The sequence below is a fragment of the Tenrec ecaudatus genome, chromosome 6 (genome assembly GCF_050624435.1).
Source record: "Tenrec ecaudatus isolate mTenEca1 chromosome 6, mTenEca1.hap1, whole genome shotgun sequence".
Lineage (NCBI taxonomy): Eukaryota > Metazoa > Chordata > Mammalia > Afrosoricida > Tenrecidae > Tenrec > Tenrec ecaudatus.
Window position 1 is genome coordinate 127,921,238 of NC_134535.1, and position 26,371 is coordinate 127,947,608.

Below are 26,371 nucleotides of genomic sequence, written 5' to 3' on the forward strand. Positions count from 1 at the left end.
TAGGTGTTACTGTGTTGACTTGAACTCTGGGCAAGCCTGTTTGTGTCAGAGTGGAATTTTGCTCCACCTGGTTTCAAATAGCTGACGTTTGGGAAGTAGATCACCCAAGTAGTTCTCTGAGTGGATGCTAACCCCAGTCTTTCAATTGGCAGCTGCGTTAGTCTGGGTAGACTAGAGAAACAAGTCCATAGAGACACCCATATGCGTATAAGACAGAGCTTTATATACTTGAGCAATTGAATATTGAGAAAACATCCCAGCCCAGTCCAGATCAAGTCCATAAGTCTGATATTAGCCCACATGTCTGATACCAATGTATAAAGTCCTCTTCAGACTCACGAAACAAATGCAACAATACAGAATGCAGGAAAATCACAAGCCAGTGGGCGGGAAGTCATGTGGATACAGTGGTATTATAAGCATCTCAGTGCTGGCAGGTTCTCCACGTGGCTCCTTCACCTCCAGGGCTCTAGCGTGGCTCCATGTGTCTTGTCCTCAGGAATGTCTCACAGAGAATCAGCCAGTGTCCCGCCTCTATTGAGCTATTTATCTCCTTAGAGCCTCCAAATGAGGTCCTCAAACTGTGACTTGATTGACAGGCTAAACTCCACCCCTTCACTCTTAAGTCTCAAATTGACAACAGATGATGTAACTACCACATCAGCTTAGTTAATTAACCTTTTATACTAAGGATGATTTGATACTGATTCAGTTTTGGTTATTAAACCTCGTTCTATAAGGACTTCTACCTCCAAATCCATGGTCAGTCTTTCTCCATTCTTGCAGATCAAGCACCATTCTTGAACAGGTGGCTGCTGCTTCTAGATGTGAGAGCTTGTGCTGGTCTACCGTGCACTCATGTGCACTTCTCTTTGTGACCTGTGTTCTCTCTTATGAGACATCCAGTAGGGTTGAAGAAAACACGTTGTGCCTGAAAAATGGATCGAGTGTCTGGCAGGTGGTTTCTTTGCAATTCTTGGTGCTTCCTACAACCTTTTAGAGGAAAGGTATTTTTAAGGTATTTACAAGGCATCACATAACATGCAACAGCTGCACTCGATGGTCATTAACTCCCTGTTGAGATACTTTGAGTTGGCAAGAAAGTTTATACCCTTAGGAGAGGACGCGTTCTTTTGACTGTTTAAGACAAAATACCAGTAGTGCTCTCAGGGTGAATACTCATTTCCACTTCTTTTACGCTCATGGAATCAATGGCCATGAATTTGGCGGGAGGAGTTGCTCTGGGGTGCTGTGCTTGGGGTGGGCCTTGCGTGAGCTTCCCCTAAACCAGTTGCTTCTGTCTGCTGCAGCAAAGAGATGTGTGATCAGCAAAACGCCTTCACCATGTGTCCCCTGTGTGACAAGTCCTGTGACTATTGGAACCTCAGCACAGCTTGTGGAACAGCACGGGCCAGCCACCTGTTCGACAACCCTGCAACCGTCTTCTTCTCCATCTTCATGGCTCTGTGGGGTAAGGAAGTGTTCGGAGGCTTTCTTACCCGGGAGATGCCTTTCAGTGGGTACAGCGTCTGGGTTCTAAAACCCCAACCTCTAATTCCTTTAGCATTTTGCCTTTTAAGCCTAAGAAGTCGCTTTGGGGGTCGTTGAGTTCACTTTTGTACTCAGACTAGAGACAGGGACTTTCCCCCATGATTTATTTGTCCTCCTAGACAGAGTCATGTTAGCCCGCACTTCCCTCCTGTGTGTTCAGAATTTGCCCATGCTTTGAAAACTCTAGTACACCCATACAGCCTCCAGATCCTTGGATTTAGTCACACAGAGCCCCCCAGATTTCACCCAGCACAAGATTCAGACCAATAGGGCAAAGGCTGTGGTCAGAGAGTTGGCTGGTGGCAAAGGTGGGAGGGAACCTGGTCTCTTGCTTCGGATTTGGGGTAATTTCCATGAGTGTAGTCCGTCATGGTTTAATTTAGTGTCACAGTGGTTGTTTGTGTGTTTTTTTAAATATTCCTACCAAAAGGATTTCTGAAGGAAAGGGCAAATAGTTTCAATTATTGTTCTCTCCACTTGTCTCCTTCAGAGTATCCGAGTAATAAATCTTTCTCTGAATCCTAGCTCTCTGACCAAATACACACACACACACACACACACACACACACACACACACTCATTCCTATTCTTTCTAACAAGAGAAACAACTGGGTGATAGCAGAATTTTTTTAAATTAATGTACGCTCACTGGTATTAAGAAAGTAACCAGGTCACCGTGCTTCCGCCCATCTTGGTAGCACTGCCCGTATTTTACTTCCCCAGTGTTCCCATCATTGGGGGGCAGGCCTTTTGCTTTCCTCTTGGTTCACAAGCCTTGCCGCCAGGGTGACTTGATTTATCACTGGCTCCGTGGGGTCTGGAGGATGTGCCAGGATGGGTCTGTGAGTCACACGTCCCTGCAAGTGTGAGAAGACAAGACAGTGGGGCAAGGGAGAATAAACTTTTCCTGTTCCCTTCAGGGCCTTTCACTTGGGTGGAGGACAACCAAGCCTGGAAACAGTCCATGTTGTTAAGTCACCACAGAAAAATTTCAGGGGACACTCAGAGGGAGCAGCCACTTCTCAGAGGCACGCGGGGAGTAGTCAGCCCATCAAAAGTAGGAGCAGGGAATATGAAGAAATGGGGTTCGTGACCAGAGAGTTCTGGAATCATTCACAGGAAGGAATGCTAGAACCGATCGAGTTATAGCTTGGTGCCCGGCAAGCCAGCGATAGCTCTGTGTATCCTTGTTGCGAAGGAGCATCGTGTAGTGACCCCCAAAGTTCACTTGAATAAATTTAGCACCCAGAAGCCATGTTTTAAAAATACATTCAATGTCTTGTAGCCATTACCAGCATAGCTGAAGCTTAATAACTTGGGAACCAATTATCCCTTCAGACATTTCCTGGGATATGTAATCTCCTATTATAGAGGAACTTGGTTTGCAATTGTGTTTTTCAGCTTCTAGCCCCAACGACAACTTCAGCTTCTTTTTCCTCAATAACTGTCCTGAATAGACACCTCCTACCCCTTCTGAGACTCTCCGTAGTTGACTACTTTCACCATTCAGCTTCTTGCTCTTCCTCTCCCACAGCAGAGCAGGGAAAGGCCGAAGGGGAGGGCTTGTGTCAGAACTTCCTGACATAGCGTTGCTCATATATTTTTGTAACAACCTTTCTGCTTTTCATGTGATTGTGTGTTTGGTTATAGCGGCCAAGTGCCCCTGAGCATGACTGCCTCTAAATTACAGCAACGAATACTAATAACGCCTCTTGCTAGCATGATGATTATGATTGGCGGGGCTGTGCCACGCGAACCTGGGACTGGGCCCAGACCTGTCAGGAACAGGGCCAGGAAGAAGCAATGCACGTCTATAGAGAGGCAGATTCCGCCTAGTGGTGGCCATGGGGATGGTGGTTGAAGGGACGATGGGTACTTGGAGGGTCGAAGTCAGCAAGACCTAAGACTGTTGGCATTTCCAGGCCAAGCTTCCCTGCGATTCTGGCTACAGAGTTCAGAAAACCTTGAGGTCGAGAGAGTGTGAGGTTGTATTGGAAAGAGACTTCAAGAGGAAGGATTTCAGAAATCTTCTCTGGATAAAGGTTGAGGACATCAACTGAGGGGCCAGGAAGTGCCCCTTACCCGCCATGGACCTCATTGCAAGTAAATAGGAACCTGGCTTTTTGTCACAAAAGCCCATGCTTTTAGCCAAGCTACCGGGCCACCTTGGGCATGCTACCGAATCTTTGCGCCCCATTGCCCTCATCTGTAAAACAAGTTAAAGAATAGTGACTCCCACAGCGATCTTGCAACAAGAAAAGGCAATCCAAGTACAAAGGGCCTAGCCTAGCGCCCATCCTGTAGCGTGCACCCAGAAATGTGAGCTGCTCTTTATTATGAGCTTGGGCCTCACAAACCCTCATGACTCCTCTTCGAGCCACTCTTGGCCTCTCTCCTCTGTTCTCATTGTATGGCATGTCTTCCTTCATGGAGAACTCCACCGTTAGGCAAGCTTGGTGCCCCACTGGACTCAGAGCACCCGCTCCCCCTTAGGCACCATGAAGAACCACAGGAGAGCGAGGATCCCAGGGCCAATGCCAGAGTCAGAAGGTCAGGATGTGCACACCTGAGAAAGACTCAAAATCCAATGAAGGAAAACAAACAAAAAAAACATACGGATCAGTGCACTATGCTGTAGCACCAAGTAACATCAACACAGGGTTAAGTAGCTGTGTTATTGTGCTCAGTCCTGGGCTGCTCCCCATGTCAACCTGGGCGGGTTAGAGCCTGGTTGTGACCCCAGGGTGTTTATGGTCCTTTTTCTACACTTCCGATGCCCATTGGCAGCCAATAGTCAAGCACAGTGAGCAGCGCGGTGCTTGCGCTTCAGTCTGGTGGCTGTCCAGACTCTGATTAAGGACGGTGTGGACGTGGAGGGCGTGTCAAGCCCTTCCTCTCCCAGGATGCCATGGAAGGAAGGCTAATCGGGGTGTACAGGAGAGGATACTCCTAAAACTTGATTTTCTGAAAAGGTGGGGCTTGAACTGAGTCAGACAGGATGAGGGCAGCCCTTGGCAGGTGGGATGGAAGAGGACAATCACACAAGGAGGAGATGGGCAGGACAGTTGGGGGATGACTCTGCAGAAAGGCAGGAGTGAGGCGTGTTGACAAAAGAGAGGAGTAGAGTTAGCTCGATGGGTCAGGTCAGCCACGCAAGGGCCAGGCATCCAGAGCGGACTTGGAGCCTGAAGAACCATGGAAGGTTCCGGTGGATGACTATTGTCACCTTCCTTGTCCCAGTGCCTGCTTCACTGCCCAGATCACATTGTTCTTCAACATTCAACTCCCATGTCTTCTTTGGAAGCTAGCCCTCTCTCTTCTGGTGTGTGAGGCCGGGTTGACTCAAGAAATCCAGTGACAAATCCAGTGACACTCATATATGTGTAAGAAAGAGCTTTATATATCAGGTAAACATCCCGGCCCAGCCCAACTCAAGTCTGATAGTAGTCCATAAGTCCCTTTTCAGACTCACACAGCCATATGCAATGATGCAGAATGCAGGAAGATCACAGGCTGGTGGGTGCAAAGTTTTGTGGACGCAATTCCAGGGCGCTGCCAGCAACCAGTGTCAGCCAGCAGGAAGGTGAAGGCAGAGAGGTGAGGGCAGGTTCCCAGGGCCCTTCCTTAGGAGAAGGCCCAGCCCACAAGGAGGCAGGCACCATCATGCTGTACCTGATTGGGATGTGGAATACCACCGGACACTTTTATATATCTTCAAGTTGACACAAAACAATGTAACTACCACATCTAGATTTCCATAGGTTGTTTCTTTTAATGCCATTCTGTGTCCTAATCACTTTTATTGATAGACTGTAAACCATTTTAGAGCAAAATCCACATCACATTCACCTGGTCTCCTCAACCATCCCGAAACAGTGATGATAACTTAAACCTACTGCCATCAAGTCACCTTTCTCCCTAGGGCAGCTGGCAGGTTTGAACCCATCCCCCGTGCAATTAGCAGCCCACTCAGTGATCACTTCCAAACAAAAAACCAAACTCACTGCAATCAAGTTGATTCCAACTCATAGCAACCAATAGGACAGGGTAGAACTGTCCCTGTGTGTTTCCAAAACTGTAACTCTTTGTGTTAGCCTGGGTAGGCAAGAGAAACAAATTTATAGACACTCATATGTATATAAGAAAGAACTTTATATACAAGAGCAATTGAATATTGAGAAAACATCTCAGCCCAGTCCACATCAAGTCCATAAGTCTGATATTACCCCATATGTGGATACTAGTCCATAAATTCCTCTTTAACCTCACACAGCCATGAAATGATGCTGAATGCAGGAAGATCACAGACCAGTGGGTGGAAAGTTTTGTGGATCCAGTCGTGGTAGGAGCATCTTAGTGCTGGTATGGGTCTCTACGTGGCTCCTCCAGCTCTGAGGCTCTGGCTGCCATCAGCCTACCTCCATGTGGCTTGTCAACAAGAATGTCTTACAGGAAGTGAGCATGTGTCTCACCTCCAGGGAGCTATTTATCTCCTTAGCACCTCCAGATGAGGTCCTCAAGCTGCAACCTGGTTGATGGGCTAAACTCCACCCCTTCACTCTTGAGTCTCAAATTGACAACAAATTATGTAACTACCACATTCTTTATGGGAGTAAAAAACCTCATCGTTCTCCCATGGGGTAGCTGGTGGTTTCGAACTGCTGACCTTGTGGTTAGCAGCCCAATGCGTAACTACTACCCCACCAAGAGCTTCTCAATGATACCTTAGGTGGGGTTAATATTTTTCAGGATTACAATTTCACCATAGTTTGCTCACATAGGAAAGCTCAGATTATAAAAGAACAAGATGATATAGGCTTCAGAATGTGGGTAACAAAATAGAGCCATGCATTTAGGAACTGGAGGGGCTTTCTGAAACCAAAGCTCTCCTTTCCTCCCTTCTTTCCATTGCTGTATTTCTAATACTTCTTCTTTTTGTGTCTCTTAATTCTGATTTCACGAAAGAACCTAAGAGGTCCACCAGCACGCCCAGGATCTTGTGCTCAACATCGTATAAATAGCCGCGGCTGTGGGGTGGGGAGCGTGGTGGCCCTTCCAGGAGCCTGTGGTTGGGGACGGCAAACTGGGTGATGTATAGGTATGATAGGGATTCTACAAATATTCACTAAGCAAGTGGAAGGAATAAGTAAGTGCCATTTAAAAAGGAAATTATTTAAACTTCATTAAGGGTGGGTTATAAGATTGAGGCTCTGGAGTCAGGTAGAACTGTGAGGAGACTGTGTATGTGAGATAGTTATGGCCAGACAAGGGAAGTGGTGCTGGGGACAGGAAGACTAGCTGCAAAGGGAAGATGTGGATTTTTCTTTGTCTTTCTGTCCTTCCTTTAATCATCCTCTTCTCATAACCTATAAATGGGAAAGGTGTGTATAGATGACCTTATATATTTATTAGGATATGGAATATTTTGAGCAGTTCCAGCTAGAAGAAGGAGCAGTCGGATGCTTTAAAGAGAGTCCTTAAATTTGAAATTGATACATTTACCCACCACCTCCATTGGGCAAACCCAAAGCATACTCAGAATCCACTCTTCCAAAAATAACGAATGCTTTCTTTTTTCCTTTTTAAGCAACCATGTTTCTTGAGAATTGGAAGAGACTACAGATGCGACTGGGCTACTTCTGGGACCTGACCGGGATAGAAGAGGAAGAGGTGAGTTCTCTTGCGTGCTGCTTTGATCGAGTTTGGCTTTGCATCTAGAGCTGGCCACTTACTATACTGTCCCATCAGCCAGTCAGGGAACTGGCTCTCTCTTTCATTCTCTCTCAGTATTTTTATTTTCTTATGAACTAAGTCATGGTTGATTTGCAATGAGGCAAAAAATTCATATCCTCTCTTTTTATTTGGGTGGAAGACATTTGGTATGGGGGCTAGCCAGAAGGCCCAGTGCCCTGCCCTGGGAGAAAATTTGGCCCAAATGGCAAATCTTGAAGTTGCCTTGAGATTGAACTCAACATGCATCTACTTCCCATATTAGCCAGGGAGCATGAATCCATAACACAGGAATCACTCAATGTGATCTCGCATACGTATCTGTCCAAATGCCTCCGTGACCCTCCAGGGAGACAGGGAGAAGGATGATACTGGGTACTGGCTGCCTTTGATGCTGATGGGAAAGCAGAGAACCATGAAACCGCTACAGCCTAAGCTAGTGCACGATGCGAAAATGAGATGCGAGCTAAGTGAAGGCGTGGTTTCTTTAGCATGTGGTTTTCTGAACAGATGATGTCTAAAGAGCTAGACACAAACCAGTTTTTATTTAGGGATCTTTGAGAAGGACGCCCCCAGACTTGATCCTCGAGACCTAAGTGTGAGAGCGCTCACCATTCCCCATGCCCACCGTAACTCCTCATTTTCCAAACAGCTGCCTCTCTCCCGCTCAGCCCTCTCCCCTCTTCTTGTACTTCCAACTTCAGCTAGCCCAGGTCGTTATGACCAGTACAACTTCAAAGGGATAGTAACTCTATATGCTGCCACTACTGATTGAGCAGCAACGGTGACTATGGGGCAGGGGGTAGACGGCTCTGGAAGGACCAGAAGGCGGTCACATGCAAAGACTGACCACAGCATCCTGAGACTACAGGCTTTCTCCCGACTCTCCCACGGCAATGGATGCACCTCAGCTTGAACTCAGGACCACTGACTTTGTGACTTTGATATCTTAACATCACATAATTGACATTTCAAATACAGTCTTGTGTTCAGTGCTCCTTGGCTTGCTGTGACATCAGGTCTGCTCCTGAAGACTCTAGTTGTCTTACCTTTGTGTGGCCACGTTGAGCCACAATGAGGTCTGTAAAGTAGCCTCCTGGAATGGAATCTACAAATCCCTTTTGGGTTGACTCCGGGTGTTAGAAGCAGAGGCAATGGGGTGATTTCACCATTGCCCTGAGTTTTCACATGCTTCCATCCCAACCACGCCATTGCATGGCTACGTAATGAGTGCGTGTTCCCGCTCCATGCCGTCCCAATGGCTGGCCCGTGTACCTGGAGACATACATTCAGGATTGTGTGTCACGGAGGGGGATAGAAATATGGATTCTGCTTCAGGGACTACACACATTTATTAGGAAGATAAGCAACAGAGAAAAGTCAACGCGCTTTCATTTCTTGGCAGGGAACTGTCCAAGCTGGAATAGAGTGCGCGCGGTGGTACTTTGACTGTGTGGGTGATGTCATTGGCACGCCCGTGTCCTATTGGCCTCATTTGATAGAGCTGAAATGTGTTGAGAGAGAGAGAAAAGGCCACAGACAGAAGTTGGTGAGTGCGCGTGGGAAGGTGGAGGACGATGGTGCCGTGACTGCTCTCCTAGAGCGGAAGGCAGAGCTGTTTTCAAAGATGAGAAGAAGAAACATGCTGGCCTCTGAGCCTCTGTGGGGCTGCAGACCAGGTAAGGGTGTCTGTTAGGTAGAGCTGAGAAAGCCAGTTTGTCTCCCTTCTAGAGAGGAACTATAAACACACTGAAAGGTGGGCTCATAATTCCATCTCTCATTCGGTAACCAGATTTCTTGTTTAACACAATAAACCATAGTAACCTCCTGGGAAGTCAATGCTTTGAGGAAATGATGGGTAGACTGAGAGAGAGAGAGGGGTCTGGCCAAGGGTAGGCTTGCCCAGGGCATCAGGAGAGCTTCCTGATGGACTCGGTGAGGTTCCTGCAAAGCCTCGTGGTTCTACACCACAATTGGTGTGTCATCCTCTGCCCTGCCCAGGGCCAGACTGGACGGAGAGAAAGGCAGCCAGAGTCGTCCTTTCTGGGCATTTCTAGTCTAGACTCAGATATCAAACACTTGGAGTTCAATTCAATTCTGAAACAGTTACTATGTACAAGGTTTATTTGGGGTAGGGTGGAGATGGTTAAGTCCCTGGATAACACGAGGCTATTCATCAAAACATGGACAGGTCAACTTCACGCAGAGGTGCCTCTGAAGAAAGGCAGTGTCCTTCGGAAAGCTCCCAGGCGTAGGAGCCCTAGTGGAACACAGTTCTCTGAACCCTTGAGACCGCCATGCTTATGACTGGAGGGCAAGTGCGTGGCTTTTCCAATTTGCTTTGCGGTGATAAACCCAGAGTCCAGCCTTTGACTCTGACCTCAGGAGGATGACCCTCTACAGGAATACTTTGCTCGATCAGTATTCAGACTACAATGGCAAAGGTGTGAGAGACCGGCCTCTGGCCCAAAGAGGAAGAGGAGATGCATTTTGAAAAATCAGGTTTTCAAGGCTAGGTAAGATTCAATAAGTAGCAATGGGAAAAAGACGCTCTCAATGGGGGACACAGCAGCAGACAGCTTGGGCTGGGGAAGCTGGGGAAGGGCGTAGGGGATAGGAAGCATTCAAAGTCCAACCAAAGTTGGAAGGTAAAGAGGACAGGACAGGAAGGGTAAGCTGGTAGTCAAGTGGTCGTAGGCCAGGCCTGGAAAAGCTTGCGTGGCTTAGATTAAGAACACTGTGACATCTCTGATGTGTTGCAGGCAGTTTAAACCTAATGCCTTTTTTTTTTTTAACATTTTATTAGAGGCTCATACAAAACTTATGGTCTTAAAGTGAGGGCAAGAGGGTGGCGGACACTGTGTGCAGGATGGGAAAGAGAGGGCCAAGAGTCCTTGAAGGTCATCATTGACATGTTGGTCTATGTCACCGGACCTCTTTTCCAGGGATCCTTTTGAGATCAGGTGTCTGGAACCCTAAAGGCATTCTTCCCGGTGGCCTTCACTTCCCCCCTCACGTGGTGGGAGGGCTCTGTCTAACACCTAAGACAGACCCGAGTCCGCTCGCCCTCTGACCATCGCTGCTCTGTTGTCTCCTAACACACAAGATTCCATGAGGTGGAATCTTGGTGGCTTGTTAGGCGCTTGGCTGAAAGGTTAGCAGTTTGAGCCCCCCAGCAGCTCCATTGGGACTCAAAGTGGGAGGATTGGCTTCCATAAGGATGACAGCCTGGGAAAGGCTTGGGAGCAGTTCTACTCCGTCACGGGGTCTTGCTGGGTGTCCAAATGGACTCCAGACCACGCAAGAACAGCTACGGCACCCGGGAGAGGTGGGACAAGCCATTGTCTCAAGTCCTAACTGTCTGAAGTGTCTCAAGATCGGGGAGATGCTGGTGACCAGGACCTTACCAGGGCAGAGAAGAAGGGAGCAGCAGAAACAAGAGTTTGCCACTAGCCCTGTGCAGCCCCTGCGTAAAGTCCCCCGTGGGACCGGCTGGTTATCTGGGAAGGATTCCTGAGGGACTTCTTTGAGTCCTGTCAACTTTGATGCAAGAGCCCGGTGGCATAGTGGTCGCACACTGGGCACAATCCACAAGGCCAAGCAGTTCAGAACCCACCAGCTGCTCTGTGGGTGAGAGACGTGGCATTCTCCACCTGCTGAGAGTTACAGCCCCGGAGGCCCTCAAGAGCAATTCTGCCCTGTCCTGTAGGGTGGCTGTGAGTCCCCATCGCTTCGATGGCAGTCAGTGAGTGATATTTCATGCATGGAGATTTGTCTTCCCTTAGAAATGGGGTGACCCTCGGCTCTGGACCGATTCGTTTCTGTCCCATCGGGTCTCAGGTTCTCCTGGGACGTCTTAGGAAGGATGGCTGTATCGGAACATAGATGTCTGCCTCTCCACCTCCCACCTCCTTCAGTCCCATGGGATCATCTTTACATATACTTACAAGCTTCCTAAGGAGTCCTAGTGACTGCTGGCCCAAGAATTGCCTCTTGGAACCCATCCAGAGGCTCCACAGAAGTGGTCTGTGCCCAAACGATCACAGCGGAGGAACTTCCCCGGTGCACCTGGCCTTGGTCACATGAGTCACGATGAGGCAGAGTGGACTCAGCGGTGCACCTGAACAACAATGGCTTCCTCATCTACAGGAGACCAACGCTGTCTACCTGTGATTCCAACCCATGGCTTTCTCTTCCTTGCTAAGAGCTCCTACCCACTTAGCTTCTCCTTTTGTCATTTTCACATGCCCAGCTCTGTCTGGCCTTGCAAAGCCCAGCGTGTGCCTCTCCAGTGGTCTCCAGGTTGGCTGCGTCCTCCTTTTTCACCTTGGCCTTCCTGACTTCCCAATGGAAACAGCCGCCCCCTCCCTCCCTCCCTCCGCCCCGTTGGTCTCCTTTATTGTCCCTGTCCCTGTCTGCTGGTTTAGGTGCTTGCTTGCTTACTCTTTCCTCCTCTGGGAACAAAGCATCGAGAAGAGCACTTGTCTGACTTGTCTGTGTGACCAGGGCCATAGCCTCCGCCGAAGAAAGGTCTGGAAGCATGCGAGGGAGCTCTTTTTGGAGACATTTGTGGACTGTCTCTGAATTCCCTCTTCAGATCAGTAGACACGGGTCTCTAACTGGACAGGGTCCTTCCTGCAAAGACTGACCGGATGGAGGCAGCTTTGAGAAGAAGTTCCCAAAATCTTGGTGTGAGGGGTTACATATTTGCATTCATTGTTGATTTTGACATCAGCTCACCCAGGTGGTGTTTGGGGGTTATCTGGATGGAGGCTGGGCATGCTGGGGCAGTTCTCAAAGGTTCAGAAAGATTCTACTGTGGCCTGGATCTCGGATGGCCAGATCCCTGCCTTGTAGCAATTCTGGAGCCTCACCCAACCTGCATGGTTGACCCAGGAAGTGCTTTGTTCAAATTCAGTCTGAATGCATCACAGCCTAAATAAGACTGCTTTGGCTGACCCTGTCTGCTGTGTGTGTATTAGGAGATACACAGATGAAGGGGGTTGGTGTTCTAAACAGATGAGGGGGTCTATGTGACCTCATGAAATGACTTTGGAAAACCAGAGTTTCAGTGGGACACCCTCCCAGTCAACCAGGAAATTCTTCTCCAGCCCTTGTGCAGGGGATGGGAGGGTAGGGGCGCCACTAGCTAACAGGCTTAGAACCTATAGCATGGCCTCACCCAAAGACCCCGTTAGAATTGTTCATGGAAATCATCTATTGGAATATCGTAGAAGAAAGGCACACAAACTATAAAGGCTATAAAGGGAAACTTCAAATTTCATTTCTTCACCGTGTCCCTGCAGGGCAGAAATTGATCTACAGGAAAGGGTGGGTTTAAGAAAATTAACAAAATCTCTTTACAGTATGACTCATTAACACTTTTAATATGCTCGTTGCGACTCTGAAAGGTGATATATTACGTACTCTTTTCCAGTCTTTTACACTCTGCAGTCCCTTTTGAGCTCAAGCTCTCTTGGCCCACACCTTAAGGAATGCTAATGTTAGGGACTGGGTGAAGGCGAGAGACACAGTCAAACGATGAACACAAGCACTTTGAGAGTCCTGTGTGCTCAATATGGTTTTAATGACTGTGCCAAACACAAAACCATACAGAACCAAGTAAGTTATCATGAGATGAACTTAAGGAAGTGGTCACATGTAACATGCCTACGAAAAGGTTCACCTGTCTCTGTCATACTATGTGACTGTGATGCTGGAAGCCATGTAACTGGTATTTCAAATTCTAGGAAGGTCGCTCATGATGGGCGGGTCTTAGCCGAGCTTGCAGACTGAGACCGATTAGGAAGAAAGGTCTGTGATCATCTTCTGAAAAGTAGCCCAAGAAAACACTATGGATCACAACATACAATAGCCCAATGCTGATTGGAAGGCACTACGGTAATACACTGGGCTCAAACCTAACAGTGACGGTGAAGGTGGCACCGAACCAGACCAGGTTGTCATGAGTTGGAGCCTATGCCAGGGGACCTGGCAAAGCAGATGATCATGATACGTTCAAGACACACAGCAGAGCTACAGTGTGTCATCGATGCTCATGAACTCGGTGCATTTCAAGAGAGAGGAGTTCTTGTCCAGTCCCCACTTGTGCTAAAATAGTCACAGGAGGCATGTGGAAAGGGCAGGTGGATGTAGCTGTGGCTACTGGGGTGATGAGAAACTCACAAGCCACCTCCAACGCGTCCATTTTGATTCCTACTGACCCCATTCAGCAGAGCAGAACTAGTCTTTTGGGTTTCTGAGGCTCTCCATTTTTCTGGGAGCAGAAAGCCTCATCTTTCTCCCTCAGAGCAACTGGTGGATTCCATCTGCTCACCTGTGGCTCGCAGCCCACTACACCACCAGGGACTCTGCAAGCATTTAAACAAACAAACAAACAAAAAAGAATAACATCACTTCCTCTTGTGTTGGTTACTTTTATGAAGTACTTGCATAATTTGTGACCTCCGAAATGTGGCCAACCCCCAAATAAACCAGACTCACTGTCGAGTCCATGGTGACTCATCGTGATCCCCTGTGGGTTTACAAGAGTAGGAAGTCCAGCCTTTTTCTCCCTTGGGGCTGCTGGTGGTTTCGAACGGCTGACCATGAGGATCACAGCCCAACACACCATCAGGGTTCCTGAAATGTGGCCAGTGATAAGAGAATATGTGTTCTCTAAACAGGCGTGCACTCTAAACCAGCACTGAGTTTCTGCCTCGGCGTTCTCAGTGACTGCTGCAGGAACAGGACGTCCTCACCCTGTAGACACTCAGTCTTGAGCTGGAAGCTGCAGGGAAGGGCTGCCAATGAGGCCAGGTGGACACTGTTAAATTCCCTTTGAAGCAAGTCAGGCACCTTCCTGTCCCCACATCTGCACTGATTTGAGTTCCCTGGATGACTGTAGGTCTCTTCCCGTGCCTATGACTCACTCTTTAGGTTTGTATTGCTGAATGTTGTCTCCTGAGCATTGGTCCACTTGCCAATGAGTTACTCACCAAGGCTGTACAGGAAGCAAGTCCAGGCAAGTGAGTTTTAAGGTTCCCCATGGCCACCTTTGACTCTGATGTTTATTGGTCGCCATTTTGCTTGCAGAATAATAAAGCAAGGCAGAAGTCCTGTCCTTGCCCTAACTCCCAGATGTGGGGCACATCTGTAGCTCCAGCTGCGGTTTGGCCCATTGCACCTTCACGTCTGGGTGTGAGGATCTTTGGTGGGATGACCAGGTGTATTCTGCTGCCTTTGGTCAAACTGCTGTGCGAAGCATGTGGCTTCTCTTTGTCTCAGCTTTGCAGTTAACATTTCTTCTCTCCTTTCTCAACACTGGCGCTGTCTGCAGGAGCGTGCCCAGGTTTGGTTTTCAGTGTGATAGCAAGTGTTTTGTGTTCTCTCTCCACCCAACATTGTGTTCTTGGTCGAGAGTCCTTGTGGTTGTGTGTGGCGTGGCAATTCATGTCCATGATGTAATGTGCCTGTCCTAAGTCCTGACTGTAATGTACTTGTGATTTCCGGTTATAAACCTGTAGGCGAAGGTCACCCTTCCGCTTATTTACTAACCCCTCTCGGACTCTTTGGCTTTCAGGAGCATTCCCGGCCCGAGTATGAGACCAAGGTTCGAGAGAAAATGCTAAAGGAGAGTGACAAGTCAGTCGTCCAGAAGTTGGAGACCGATAGGACTGAGAGTGATGACGAGGTAAGACGCTGGTCCTTGCTCGTTGACGTCTTCTCTTTTGAAGATCTCATTCTCGTGTGTCTGGAATGCCGTAGTGAGTGGAGGATGGGCCGGAGAGAAGGGGTTGATCTGGGGCAAGACACAAGGACCTCATGACAACTCCCACTTCCCCGTTGTCAGTGGTTATGTGTTTAGCCGTGACGCGATCGCTTTTCTGGAGAGTACTGTTTGGTGAAATAGAAGAGTAGCCTGGAGAAGGAAGAGACCCTTCAGGACTGGCTCCTTCAGGCCTCAATTCCCGAAAACATATGGTCAGTTACCACAGCACAGCTCATCCTTATCAAAGGTTACTTCATGCTAGACACTGTGCAAAGTGCATTATCCGGTGCCCTTCAGTATTGACAATACATCAACATGGCTGGCACTGTTGTTATTTACCCTTTAACTTTGAAAAACAAAACTACGTTCAGAGATCCAATCACTTTACGGAAGTCACAAGGCAAGTAATGGAAGACGGATTGGCATCCCAGCCCAGGTCTGCTTATTATCGAGCCTGCACACCTAGCACTGTGCAATCCTACCTTTTATGTGCAATGAAGAAATCAGGGGAGGAAAGCAAGCCATGGGCCTAAGAGGTGGACAAGGCAAGTCCACACCTGTATTTGCTTGCATGGTTCACAATATTCCTTACCCGTCGTGGATTCAGGTGAACCTCTGAAAGCAGGAAGATAGCAGTAAATATGAATTCTGAATTATATTTCTGAGTGTTATGGTGCCAGTCAGATATTGAGACTCTTCAGATATTGGTGCTATGATCTCTGAAGACTCTGTGGGTGCAGTGAAGGTCACGTCTGACCATCCTGTCTCTAAAGTGCATGTAAGTGTATCGGCGTGTCCTAATCTGGTTCCAGAAAGGGGGGGGAAAGTCACTAAGATTGAAAATCTGTTGTTTTTTACATGCTTCTTTTCTCAATCTTGGATTTGAATTCAATTTCTTTTCATTTTACGTTAAGTTGAAACCATTCGTGTTAGCATGCAAATTTATGCAAGCATCAAAACAGAAGAATGTGGTGTTTTTGAGCTCAGAAAACTGGCATTTTATTTTAAACAGGACTGAGAGAGAGAGAGAGAGAGAGAGAGAGAGAGAGAGAAAGAGAGAGAATGAGAGAGAGCGCGCGCGTGCGCGCGAGAACGCACTTCAGGGTTGTTTTTTCCTTAGACAAAGAGCAAGTCCAAGACCACCAGTTATTCAGGGAAATAGTGAATTCATTATTAGGGAAGACTAATCATCACCACCACCCTCATCCGAAAGCAAACGTTCTGTGGACTGTCAGCTTCAGCAACTCCCTGCAGCCCTCCCCACCCCCCGAGCAATATACAATGGATAATTTTATGGAAATCACATGTAACTTTTATTGACCACTGACTCATTTAATTTTAATTCCATAGACGGGAATGCCAAGGAGCTCGAATGGCGTTCATGGAGGCTGTGGTTCTAATATAAACACTGCTTGGCTCTATATGCATGATAGGTCAAATAACTTTCAGGAACCATGAATAATTAAAAACCATCTGAATGCATTATGAATGATACATATGTTTATGTTTTAGCATTCGACATCTATTTTCATTTCGCCGTTGAGAATGCAAATCTCAAAGCCTCTAATGCCGATGATCACTGTGGGGAAATGACCGTCCCGGACGCGCAGAGTAAGATCGTAATGGGCTGGAATTTGATGGTCAGGATTCTGGTCATGTTCTGAGTTTCACTGAGGTCTCAAGTGCTTCGTTCTTGCTGCAAATCTAGCCTGAGGTGGGCGAGAATGCATTGCGCTCCTGCCGTTTGATGAGCGGGATGATGCTCTTGCCTGGGGTAAAGCGTGGTTGCCCATGCCTACTGCACCACGTGACTCTGGCCGCTCCAGTCGCGGCACAGTAGTGCCTGTGGCGAGAGGTGTGTGCCATGTGGAAAAGCACGTTCTTCCAGGAATCTCAGTGCAGCCAGTGGTCTGGGGTGTGCTTTTTATCCCAGAGGATCACCTTGGCTTAACCTTCATTGTTACCCTGAGGCCGCATATCCTCCCTCTCCTTACCTTCCTTCCTATTGAATGATACAAGGCTCCCAAGCACTGGGACTCAAAGTGCTACAGTAACCTACCCAAGACCACCAACCAACTCATCAAATCCCCAAGGCCAATTGTGCATAAACTTTTTGAGTCCATTTTGAAAAAGCATTTTAATGGAGATAAAAATCTCATACCATACAATTCACCTACGTAGTGTGCACATTTCAGTGATATTTAGTCAGAGATTTGTGCAATAACACTCATAATCCAAGTTCATTCATTTTTTTCTCATCCCCAAAGTAACCCCATATTTATTAAGTAGTTACTCTTCATTTCCCACTTCTACCCACCCCGGAGCCCCGAGAAACCACCAGGCTATTATTCTGGGTATTCCATGTCAATGGAATTATTTAATATGTGTTCTTTTCTGATTAGTTTCTTTTATATAGAATCATATTTTCAAAATTAATCCATATTGTAGAATCTATCAGTACTCTTTCGGCTTGCCAGATGATCTTTTACTCTACAGATACATTATTACTATTTTTAATCCATTTGTCAGTTGGTGGGCATTTGGATTATTTTGCCTTTACGGCTGTAATGAATAATGCTGCTATGCGCGTTCATCTGCAAGACTTCATGTGGACATATGTTTGATTTATCGTGGTGTATACATAGGAGAGGAATTGATGGATCCTATGGTAACTCTATGCTTGACATTTTGTAGAACGACTACCTTATATTCCAAAGTTGCTGCTCGCTCCCTTTCACATTTTCACTAGCAATGTAAGAAGGTCTTCATTTCTCCACTTGCCCACCAGGATTCTCCATTATCAGTCCCTTTTGATTGGATCTACCTTAATGGGTGTGAAGTGGTATTCCTTTGTGGTTCTGATGTGCATTTCCATAATTAATAACAAGGTTGAGCACCTTGTCATGTGCTTCTGGGACATTTCATTCTTTATTTAGAGAAATGTCTATTCAAATCCTTTTAATATCTTTTAATGTTAGATTATTTACCTTGTTTCTTACTGAGCTGTATTTTCTCTGTATTTTGAATGCCAGATTTGAAGTAGAATTAAAAATTGTTTTGAAGTAGTTCAATTTATCTGCCTTTTCTTTTGTCCATGTGATTCTGCTGTCATATCAAAGGAGGTATTGCTTATTCCTGTGTCGTAAAAATATATTACTAGGTTTTCTTCTAAAAGTTTTAATTAATTGGTTGATTAATTAATTATAGCGTTCACATTGCAGACTATGATCCATTGGGGGTTAATCTTCTGTGTGGTCTAAGGAAAGGGCTCTGACTTCATTCTTTATCATGCTGACATCCAGTAGTCTCATTACCATTTGTTGAAAAGAATTTTTTACAACTCCCATGGAATTGCCTTCACACTCTTGCCAAAGTCAATTGACCATGAACTTCAGGGTTACTTTCTGGAATCTCAGTTTTAGTCCATTGACCTGTATGTCTATCTATATACCAATACCACACTGCTACAACTATATAGTAAGTTTTAAGATTGGGAAGTGTAAGTCCTCTGTCTTTGTGTGTGTCTGTATGTGTTTCAGAATTATTTTGGCTATTCTGGATCCCTTAATTTTCATATGAATTCCTCCATAACATGTTGGAATTGTTTGGAAATTGAGTTAAGTCTGTAGGCTGATATTAATAATAGTAAATCTTGTGATCTATGATATATCTTTATATTTATTTAGATATTTAAATTTTTAAGCTTTAAAATGATTTTAAGTACTATGAGTTTGGCAGCTCTTTTGTTAAAATATCCTTATTTTCATTCTTTTTAGATGCTATAATAACTTATTTTGTTAAAATTCTTCATTTTTATTCTTTTAGATGCTATTATAATTTAAAAAGTAAAATCTTTAAAAAATTTTATTTTGTAACATTCATTATTTGTATCACATAGAAAGTGTATACCAATATTATTGATTTAAAATATCAATCTTCTATTCTGTAACTTTTCTGAATTCATTCATTTCTTCTACTAGTTCTGCAGTGGATTTCGTAGGGGTCACTCTGAATGATACCATGTCACCTACAAATATAGTTTCACCCCTTGCTTTCCATTTAGATGTCTAATCCTCCTGTGCACTGATAGCTAGAAGTTGCAAGATTAGTCATCCTTGTTTTGTTCTTGATCTTAGAGGGGGAGTATTGAGTCTTTTAACATTAAGTGCGGTGTTCACTGTGATCCACATAAAGAGAATTAAATCTCTCGTATAAACTCTCTTTATAAGGCTTCCCTGAGAAAAGTTCACATCACATCCACATGATGCTGATCTGAGCCAACTGTGCCTCACTCGTTGGGTTGGCCACTCTCTATATCCGTGTCAGGGATGGGTGACATGGTAAAACCGAAAGGTGGCAAACTAGGAGTAAGAACCCTGGGATCGCCACTTGATGCTTCTCCATGTCTTAGCTGTGTTCTGCCCCAGCTCTTACAGGGACATTCCGTCACACGTCCAGTCTGCAGTGGGAGAACATTTTGGTTCCTGTAGGCCTAGAACAACTGAGACAATCTTGATCATCAACCAACCCCTCTCTTTAGGTGTTGAATCTTTAACTGCCCCTTATTCATCTTATACGGTGGTGACTTGATGCTTTCTAGCTTGACGACAAGTGGGCTTCACACAGATATGGGAAAGTAGAATGAAAAGCTAATAGAAGTTTCCACCAACTTTTGAAACCCGCCCATCTTGTCGATAATCCGGGGTGTGGACCTAGGAGGGATGTTGATAATGATGGAATTATACGTATGTGGAGTTTTCTTTACGGACAAGCCTTTGCATGTATTATTTGAGCCATGGAACATTATTATTCTCAACTTATGGATGCGAAAAAGAGGCTCAGAGAGAGAAGGAACTTGCTTAAAGGCACTCGGGTGATACGTGGCAGACCCCGAGTCTGAGCAAGGAGATCTGGCTGAAGAGCAAGGCTCTTGACCTCTGCACTCCTCTGCCTCTCTGCTGTTTCCCCTGGACTAGTCCCAAGCCCTTCAAAAAGCCAGGCTAGGTTTTATGTCCTATACTACGAGTGGGAAGAACTGTGGTGTTTGGTGGAAAGATGGGTAAGAGACAAACTTTTTATTTAGTGGCTTTGTGTAAGTTTTAGTGGCGTGATGCTCTATTTCCACTGCAGACAATAGTGGGTTGGATTGGCTGAGCTGACAGCAAGGCATTCAATAGACAGTAAGGGGGATTCAAAAATGTAAACACAGATATATATTGTATTTCCAAGGGGGTGGGGTGGCATGTGGAGTCTGGAACGTTTAATAAAAGAATATGTTGTTTTTGTGCTTGTATGTTTTTCCTGGGTCAGTCTACATCTTTTCCACAGTGATCTGAAGCTTTTCTTAAGCTTGAAGATTTTCTCCAAGCAAGGTTGTTCTAAGTTTGCAGTAGATGATGCAGTTATAAGTTGAGTATAAATGGAAGTGTGCTACAGGTGGTGGGGCTAGGGAGCAGCCGAATTTTTGCTTATTGACCTTTGGTGAATGCCCTTGCAATTCTAGCCCTTTCAATTCTTATTGTCTTTATTTCATAAACATTGTATCAGATAGGATAAATTCAAGTAAAAAAAGTTCATTGACCAAAAGGTTAAAGGTGAGGTAAAGAGGAGCTGGTATCAAGTAGTCTGTGTAAAAAAAATAATGGTTGGAGATTGATTGTGGTAGCAATTGTACAATTACGCTTGATGTGAGTGAAATATGGAATGATGTGTCATATGTATTAAATTGCAACTAATAAAAAATAAAAGGTAATATAATGCAGTATAATATAACATAATGCATATATATTCGGAATATAATAAAAAGTAACTAATTATAAACGTGTTAGAAGAGACAGAAAGGCCAACAGAGATGGTGAGATAGCCCACAGATGAGCAACAGCAGGCAGTTGCTATCCCACTTAGGGATCGAGAGACCAAGGGAGATGATGGTATGACCAGAACTGAGGAGCTGGTACCGCCCAATGGGAACCAGGACTCTGGAGAAGATGTAGCCACTTCTAAAGGTGTCATCTAAATGAGATAGAAAGATTGGATGGGGGTGGGGTTCCCCTGACTACCCCACCGCTGCTCTTTCCCTCTCCTGTCTTCCATGCATACCTCTTCTTGGCCATATCGAGCCAAAATTCCATATGGATTTTTGCTTTACATCAAGCCACTTGACCAAGAGATAATGTGATAAACAGAAAAGATTGAAGTTGTCAAGGATTTCATTTTGCTTGGATCTGCAGCAGTCCGGAAATCAAATGATGTTTTGCACTGGGCAAATCTGCTTGCATAAGACCTCTTCAAGGTGTTTTAAAGCCAGGATGTGACTTTGGGGACTACCCTGGGTCTGACCCAATTGTATTTTGTTTTTCCCCCTGACTCACCTCATTTGTACATGAAAGTCAGGCAATGACTAAGGAAGACCCTAGGAGTTTGATGTATTTGAGTTATGATGTTGGTTAAGAAGATCGAAGGTACTATGGATGGCCAGAAGTATAAACAAGTCAGTCTTGGAAGAAACCATCCAGAATGCTGTCTAGAAATGAGTATAGAAAGACATCAGCTCACATGCTTTGGACATGTCAGGAGAGACCAGACCCTGGACAAGAACATCATGTTGGGGAAAGACAAGGGTCAGTAAAAAGAGGAGAAGACCCCCAAGGAGCTGGAGTGACACAGTGACTGTCATGTAAATGGGTTCAAACGTGATGGTGGTTGCTAAGATGGCAGAGGATGCCCTTGTACATGGAACGTTAATGAGTCAAAGCTAACAAAAACACCAACACAACCAGAAATCAGTTGGTAAGTGATTCTAGGAAAACAGTTTTTCCGATTAAGTACCCCTGACACTGAACAGAAGAGGAGACTGTTGCTGGTAAGAAATTAGCATAATGTTTACAAAAATACCTCCTGAGAGGAGGGAGCAGCTGGCACACAAATATAGTCGGCACATATTATTTTCAGAAAGAAAAAAATGCACCAAAACATTGGAGATCTTAGACAAATGACTAACATGAAAGTTCAGTCACTTAGTCAAAATAAAATTAAAGCCAATTGGCCCCGGACCCCAGCACTCACACACTGGGCCCCTGCTTTGGGAAGTGGAAAGACGGCTGGGGGCCGTTGGTGTATGATTTCAAGTCTCTTCTGATCCATCGGGACTCCCTGTAAAAGAGCAGAGCCCGAGAGGGCTTTCTGGTCTGCAGTCTTTGTGGGAGCACGTCTTCAAGTCTTTCTGCCATGACCCAGGGGATGGGCTGGAGCACCAACTTTTTTTTTTTCCCAGATAGCAGCTAAGCACTTAATGGTTGTGCCACCAAGACTCTTTATTGGAAACAGAAATAGAATCTTGATAAGAAGCACAATCATGCGCATCGCTGACTGAATGGACAAACAAATGACCAGTTGTTCATTAATGGGTGTTATTATGTGCATGCGTGTGTGTGTGTGTATGTGTGTGTGTGACACACATACACACACACAGCCTAAGACATCAGATGGTGTCATTGCGGTGAGATCAGATGACTGAAGACTTCAGCGAGAAGGGCAGCATCTGTCCGTGTTGAGAAATAAGGAGCCTGTAGTGAGCTTAGGGAATCGGAAACGTGGGTCTTAAAAGAGTCTTCCCCTGTAACACATAGCCCCGAAAAGGCGATGTTTCAAACGAAATGTGATTCAACCAGCCCTGGGAGTTTGCCTCATTGACTTGCCGTTATCCGGATAGCTAGTCAATGTGGTTGCAGCCACCTGTTCTCCGGTCACTGCCGGGCACTGCCACGATAGTGCATTTAATGAAGATTTGATGGGGGCACATTGACATCCTGGAGAAGGCCTGTGGAAAGATGGGTGTTAATTTACTGTCCAGGACACCACCCGGGGGACAGTTATGTCCAAAGAAAACTCCTCTAAAGTTAAAGCATTGAAACATTTACGGCAGATGCCTCTGGCAGGCGCAACAAACAAACATGTGGAATAAATTATGTATAATTGTATGCCTTTGACGGAGCTGAGACAACAGCCGCAGGAAGCTGGGAGCCAGTCAGAGCGCAGGAGCGCTGGAGAATCCTGTCTGGGTCTCTCACTTTGGGCCAAGGAAGACGTGGGGGCTGGCGTCCCACTGTGGGGAAATGCCAGCCCCCCACAGCTAATCATGGGTTCAACAGACACAATTGTACGGTTGCGATATATAAATATAATAAACTCATAGAGAGCATGAGAGATAGGAGAGAGATTGAAATAATGCAGTCAGACACATTGCATGGTAGCATGCTCACCTCAGTCTCACTTAGTGGTCCACATGGAGAGAGGGGGAGGGGAAGGAGGACAAGGGGAAAGGAAACAGGGAGCGAGGACTAGGGGAGAGAGGGAGCCAATGAAAGGCCAAGAGAGGAGCCTGAGAGAACTCTTTAGTGCTAACCCAGACTTATATATTTTTGGGGGGGAGGGGCATGCAGGTCCCTAATTACAGGTGAGGATATACATCACAGGAAAGGGTTGTGCTATAGGTAATATAACAAGGGGGACAATCTAGGGACATACACGCAATACGAAGAGGGATTTGGGTCTACATGTGACAAGATGGACGGATCCTAGATTCAGGATGGCAGCCTAACTTCGGATGTCCCTGAGTCAGTTTGACCTGTTTTCTGGATCTCCATAGAAACCACCCATAGAGTGTAAACCCCACCTACAGGGACCAGACTGATGGCTTCAAGCCTTTAGGGAGAAGTAGCCCATTGTCCTTAACAGCAGGGAGTGGGCCCTACCTGTGGTGGGACCAGACAGGAGTCTGACAGCTGACTGCCTTCAGGGAGGGAACTTAACAATCATTTATCATTAGCTGCAAATAGTGTCCTGAGTCTAACATATATTTGGGGGAGACAACTTGGGAGAAATCTTTCTGTTTCCCACAATCCCGCCTTTTGTTTTATATATAAAATTTAAAAGATCCACAGGGGTCACATGGTTATTTTGTATACATTGAAAGCTATCAAGGCAAAACTTCATGATCCAATGAATATAGCCCAAAATTCAGGCTTATAGCAAGCATTTTGAACTCAGGCACTAGAGATAAAGTCCCCCTATGCACATCTGCTATTGGAGGAAAGTACACGAGGGATTGAGATAGAGCCAATAGGCATGTCTGCTTCTTCAGGAAGATAGCATCAATCATTTGCTCACTGTAAGGCAGTGCAGCTTTCAGGGGAGAAACTGTGGACATGACAGACTACTGCAGGAAAATGTACTTGGACTATATCTCCAACTACCAGAGTGGCGGCCTTTCTACCGTGGAACACTGGCCTTCCAGATTCCCTCCGTACCCGTCAGGGAATAAGTCCCAGTTCTTTTTCCCTTATTGCTAGTATCCCATATTTCCCCCTTCTGCATTACATTTAAGATTTAATAGTGTCACGGAGGCAACGTGGTCTCTCTTCATATCTGTTAGCTTCCTACAGAAGCGGCACGAGACTGCAAGCATGAAAATGATGATGCATAAACAACAGTCAGACTGGAACTTAAGCTACGTGAAATACTTTGAGCCCAAGCTCACGGGTCCAACCCTTCCATGCCATTTACCAGTTGCTTAAATACCTCAGCTAGTGGAATGCCTTAAATCCACCCTTGGATGTATAGAAAATATCCTTGTAGCTGAATCACATCTAATGAAATGTTTCCTTTCAACCTTTGCAAATGTTTCCTAATCAAATCCCAATCATGCAATGTCTTATTATATGGGTAAGTGATTATACAAAAATCAGTTACATTCCAATCACATGATAGCATTAATTGACAAGTCCAAAATCTTGATCTTTCGGCAAAAGAACAGTCTTGTCATAGTCCAGTCACTGTTGTATGAAATGTTCAGTTATGATGGAGTCCCAGAGTGTCCCTTAGACAGCATCAGCAATGGAAGGAATATCTCAGCAGTCAGCGATGGCCATTCTCAGGAATCTGCGAGGTCTTCTTGAAGGTCTGAGTAGCTTTAATTGCAGGTCAGGCACCAGCTTCCCTCTTTTCTTTTGGGCCTTGCTGGCTGAAGAGGAATCCACCTTGCTAGGTTCCTGTGAAGCCATAAACAAACAGCCCCTCCCTTCGGGGTGTCAGCAATCTGGAAAAAGAATTATTACAATTTTGTGGTTTCTTCATCTCCTTCTTGTCCACCTTTCTCCAAGCGTGGTTGCGTCCTTCTAAGGGGAGTCCATCAACTTTATTCTGCAAAAGCATAAATGCATAGCCCTTTCTACAGGTGACAGATGGACCTGGATTCCAAACGTGATTCCCGTCTTCCTAGGACTTCTTAGGATCAGCTTAGGATCAGTAGAAGTTTACCTGCCCTAATTTTGTTACAAACTTTTAGTAATGAGAAACATTTTTTGGTTAAAATGACTAAATGAAATTTGTCATACATCAGATTACTCTTCTCCCTCTTCTGTTTCAACAATGCAAATTTTAAAGCATTGGTTGCTAGCAATCTCCATTAGCTTGCTAGGTTTTGAACCAGTAAAACTAGATAGAGTTCATTGTGATGTAAATGTTGGCTCCCAGCTCTGAGAGAATTGAGAGAGCTCACTAATTGTGAGAACTTCTTACCTCACTCAGGATGATTTGAAAGACTGAAAAAGTTCTTAATAAATTTGTTCAGCTGTTCTTGAAGTAATTTACCACACAGACATTTCTTCTCCAAGTTTACCAATAAGGTTACAGGCTCTTTACACTGTATGATTTTACAATCTTGCAATATTCTGATCTGGTCAACTTCGCTCATTCCCTCCATTTCCATTTAGAGGAAGTTAGTGGGTAGGTCTTAGGCCCCGGTGACTGCCCTAAAGAAATGACCCCATATGCAGAATTTAAAACCCTTTCCCTCCAATTTCTAATTCCATGTGGGGACACTGCTGTTTCCCCACCACAGCAGCTCAAGAGACCCCTTTATTTATAGGGTGGTCAGGTTTCTCAAGTAGTCTTTCCTAATAGGTAAAATTTTTACTCTATAAATGCAAGGAAATAAAAATTGGCTTACGTGATCGTCCTTCTTTATAAACCATGTATAACAGATTTCATCACTGCCTTAATTTCTTCTTCATAATCCTGATCAATAATTCCAGCAACAACTTGAGAATTTAGGTTGAACTTTCCTACTAAACTGCCCGTAGTTCTTTTAGGTAGCAGACCCCAATTAACGCTTAGTAATTTCTGATTTAATTACAGCTTTTAGCTTTTCTTCACAACTCTGATCAACTCCAGTATCAATTTGAATTTCTTGTCAATTTAGGTTAAATCTTCCTGATAAAAACTGTATTACTCTTTCAATAAGAGGCTCCTGCGTTTTTA

The 26,371-nt window shown here is 45.4% G+C and overlaps 1 protein-coding gene across 1 annotated transcript in view; it reads left to right on the plus strand.

Annotated features, from left to right (window-relative positions):
• Positions 1 to 26,371, plus strand: part of ANO2 (anoctamin 2) — a 415,077-nt gene that overhangs the window by 211,324 nt on the left and 177,382 nt on the right. Inside the window, exons 11-14 of the mRNA XM_075553136.1 lie at positions 1,311 to 1,471; positions 7,139 to 7,221; positions 14,621 to 14,632; positions 14,864 to 14,974. Of these exons, the coding sequence (XP_075409251.1) occupies positions 1,311 to 1,471; positions 7,139 to 7,221; positions 14,621 to 14,632; positions 14,864 to 14,974 (367 nt within the window). The remainder of the gene's footprint in view (positions 1 to 1,310; positions 1,472 to 7,138; positions 7,222 to 14,620; positions 14,633 to 14,863; positions 14,975 to 26,371) is intronic.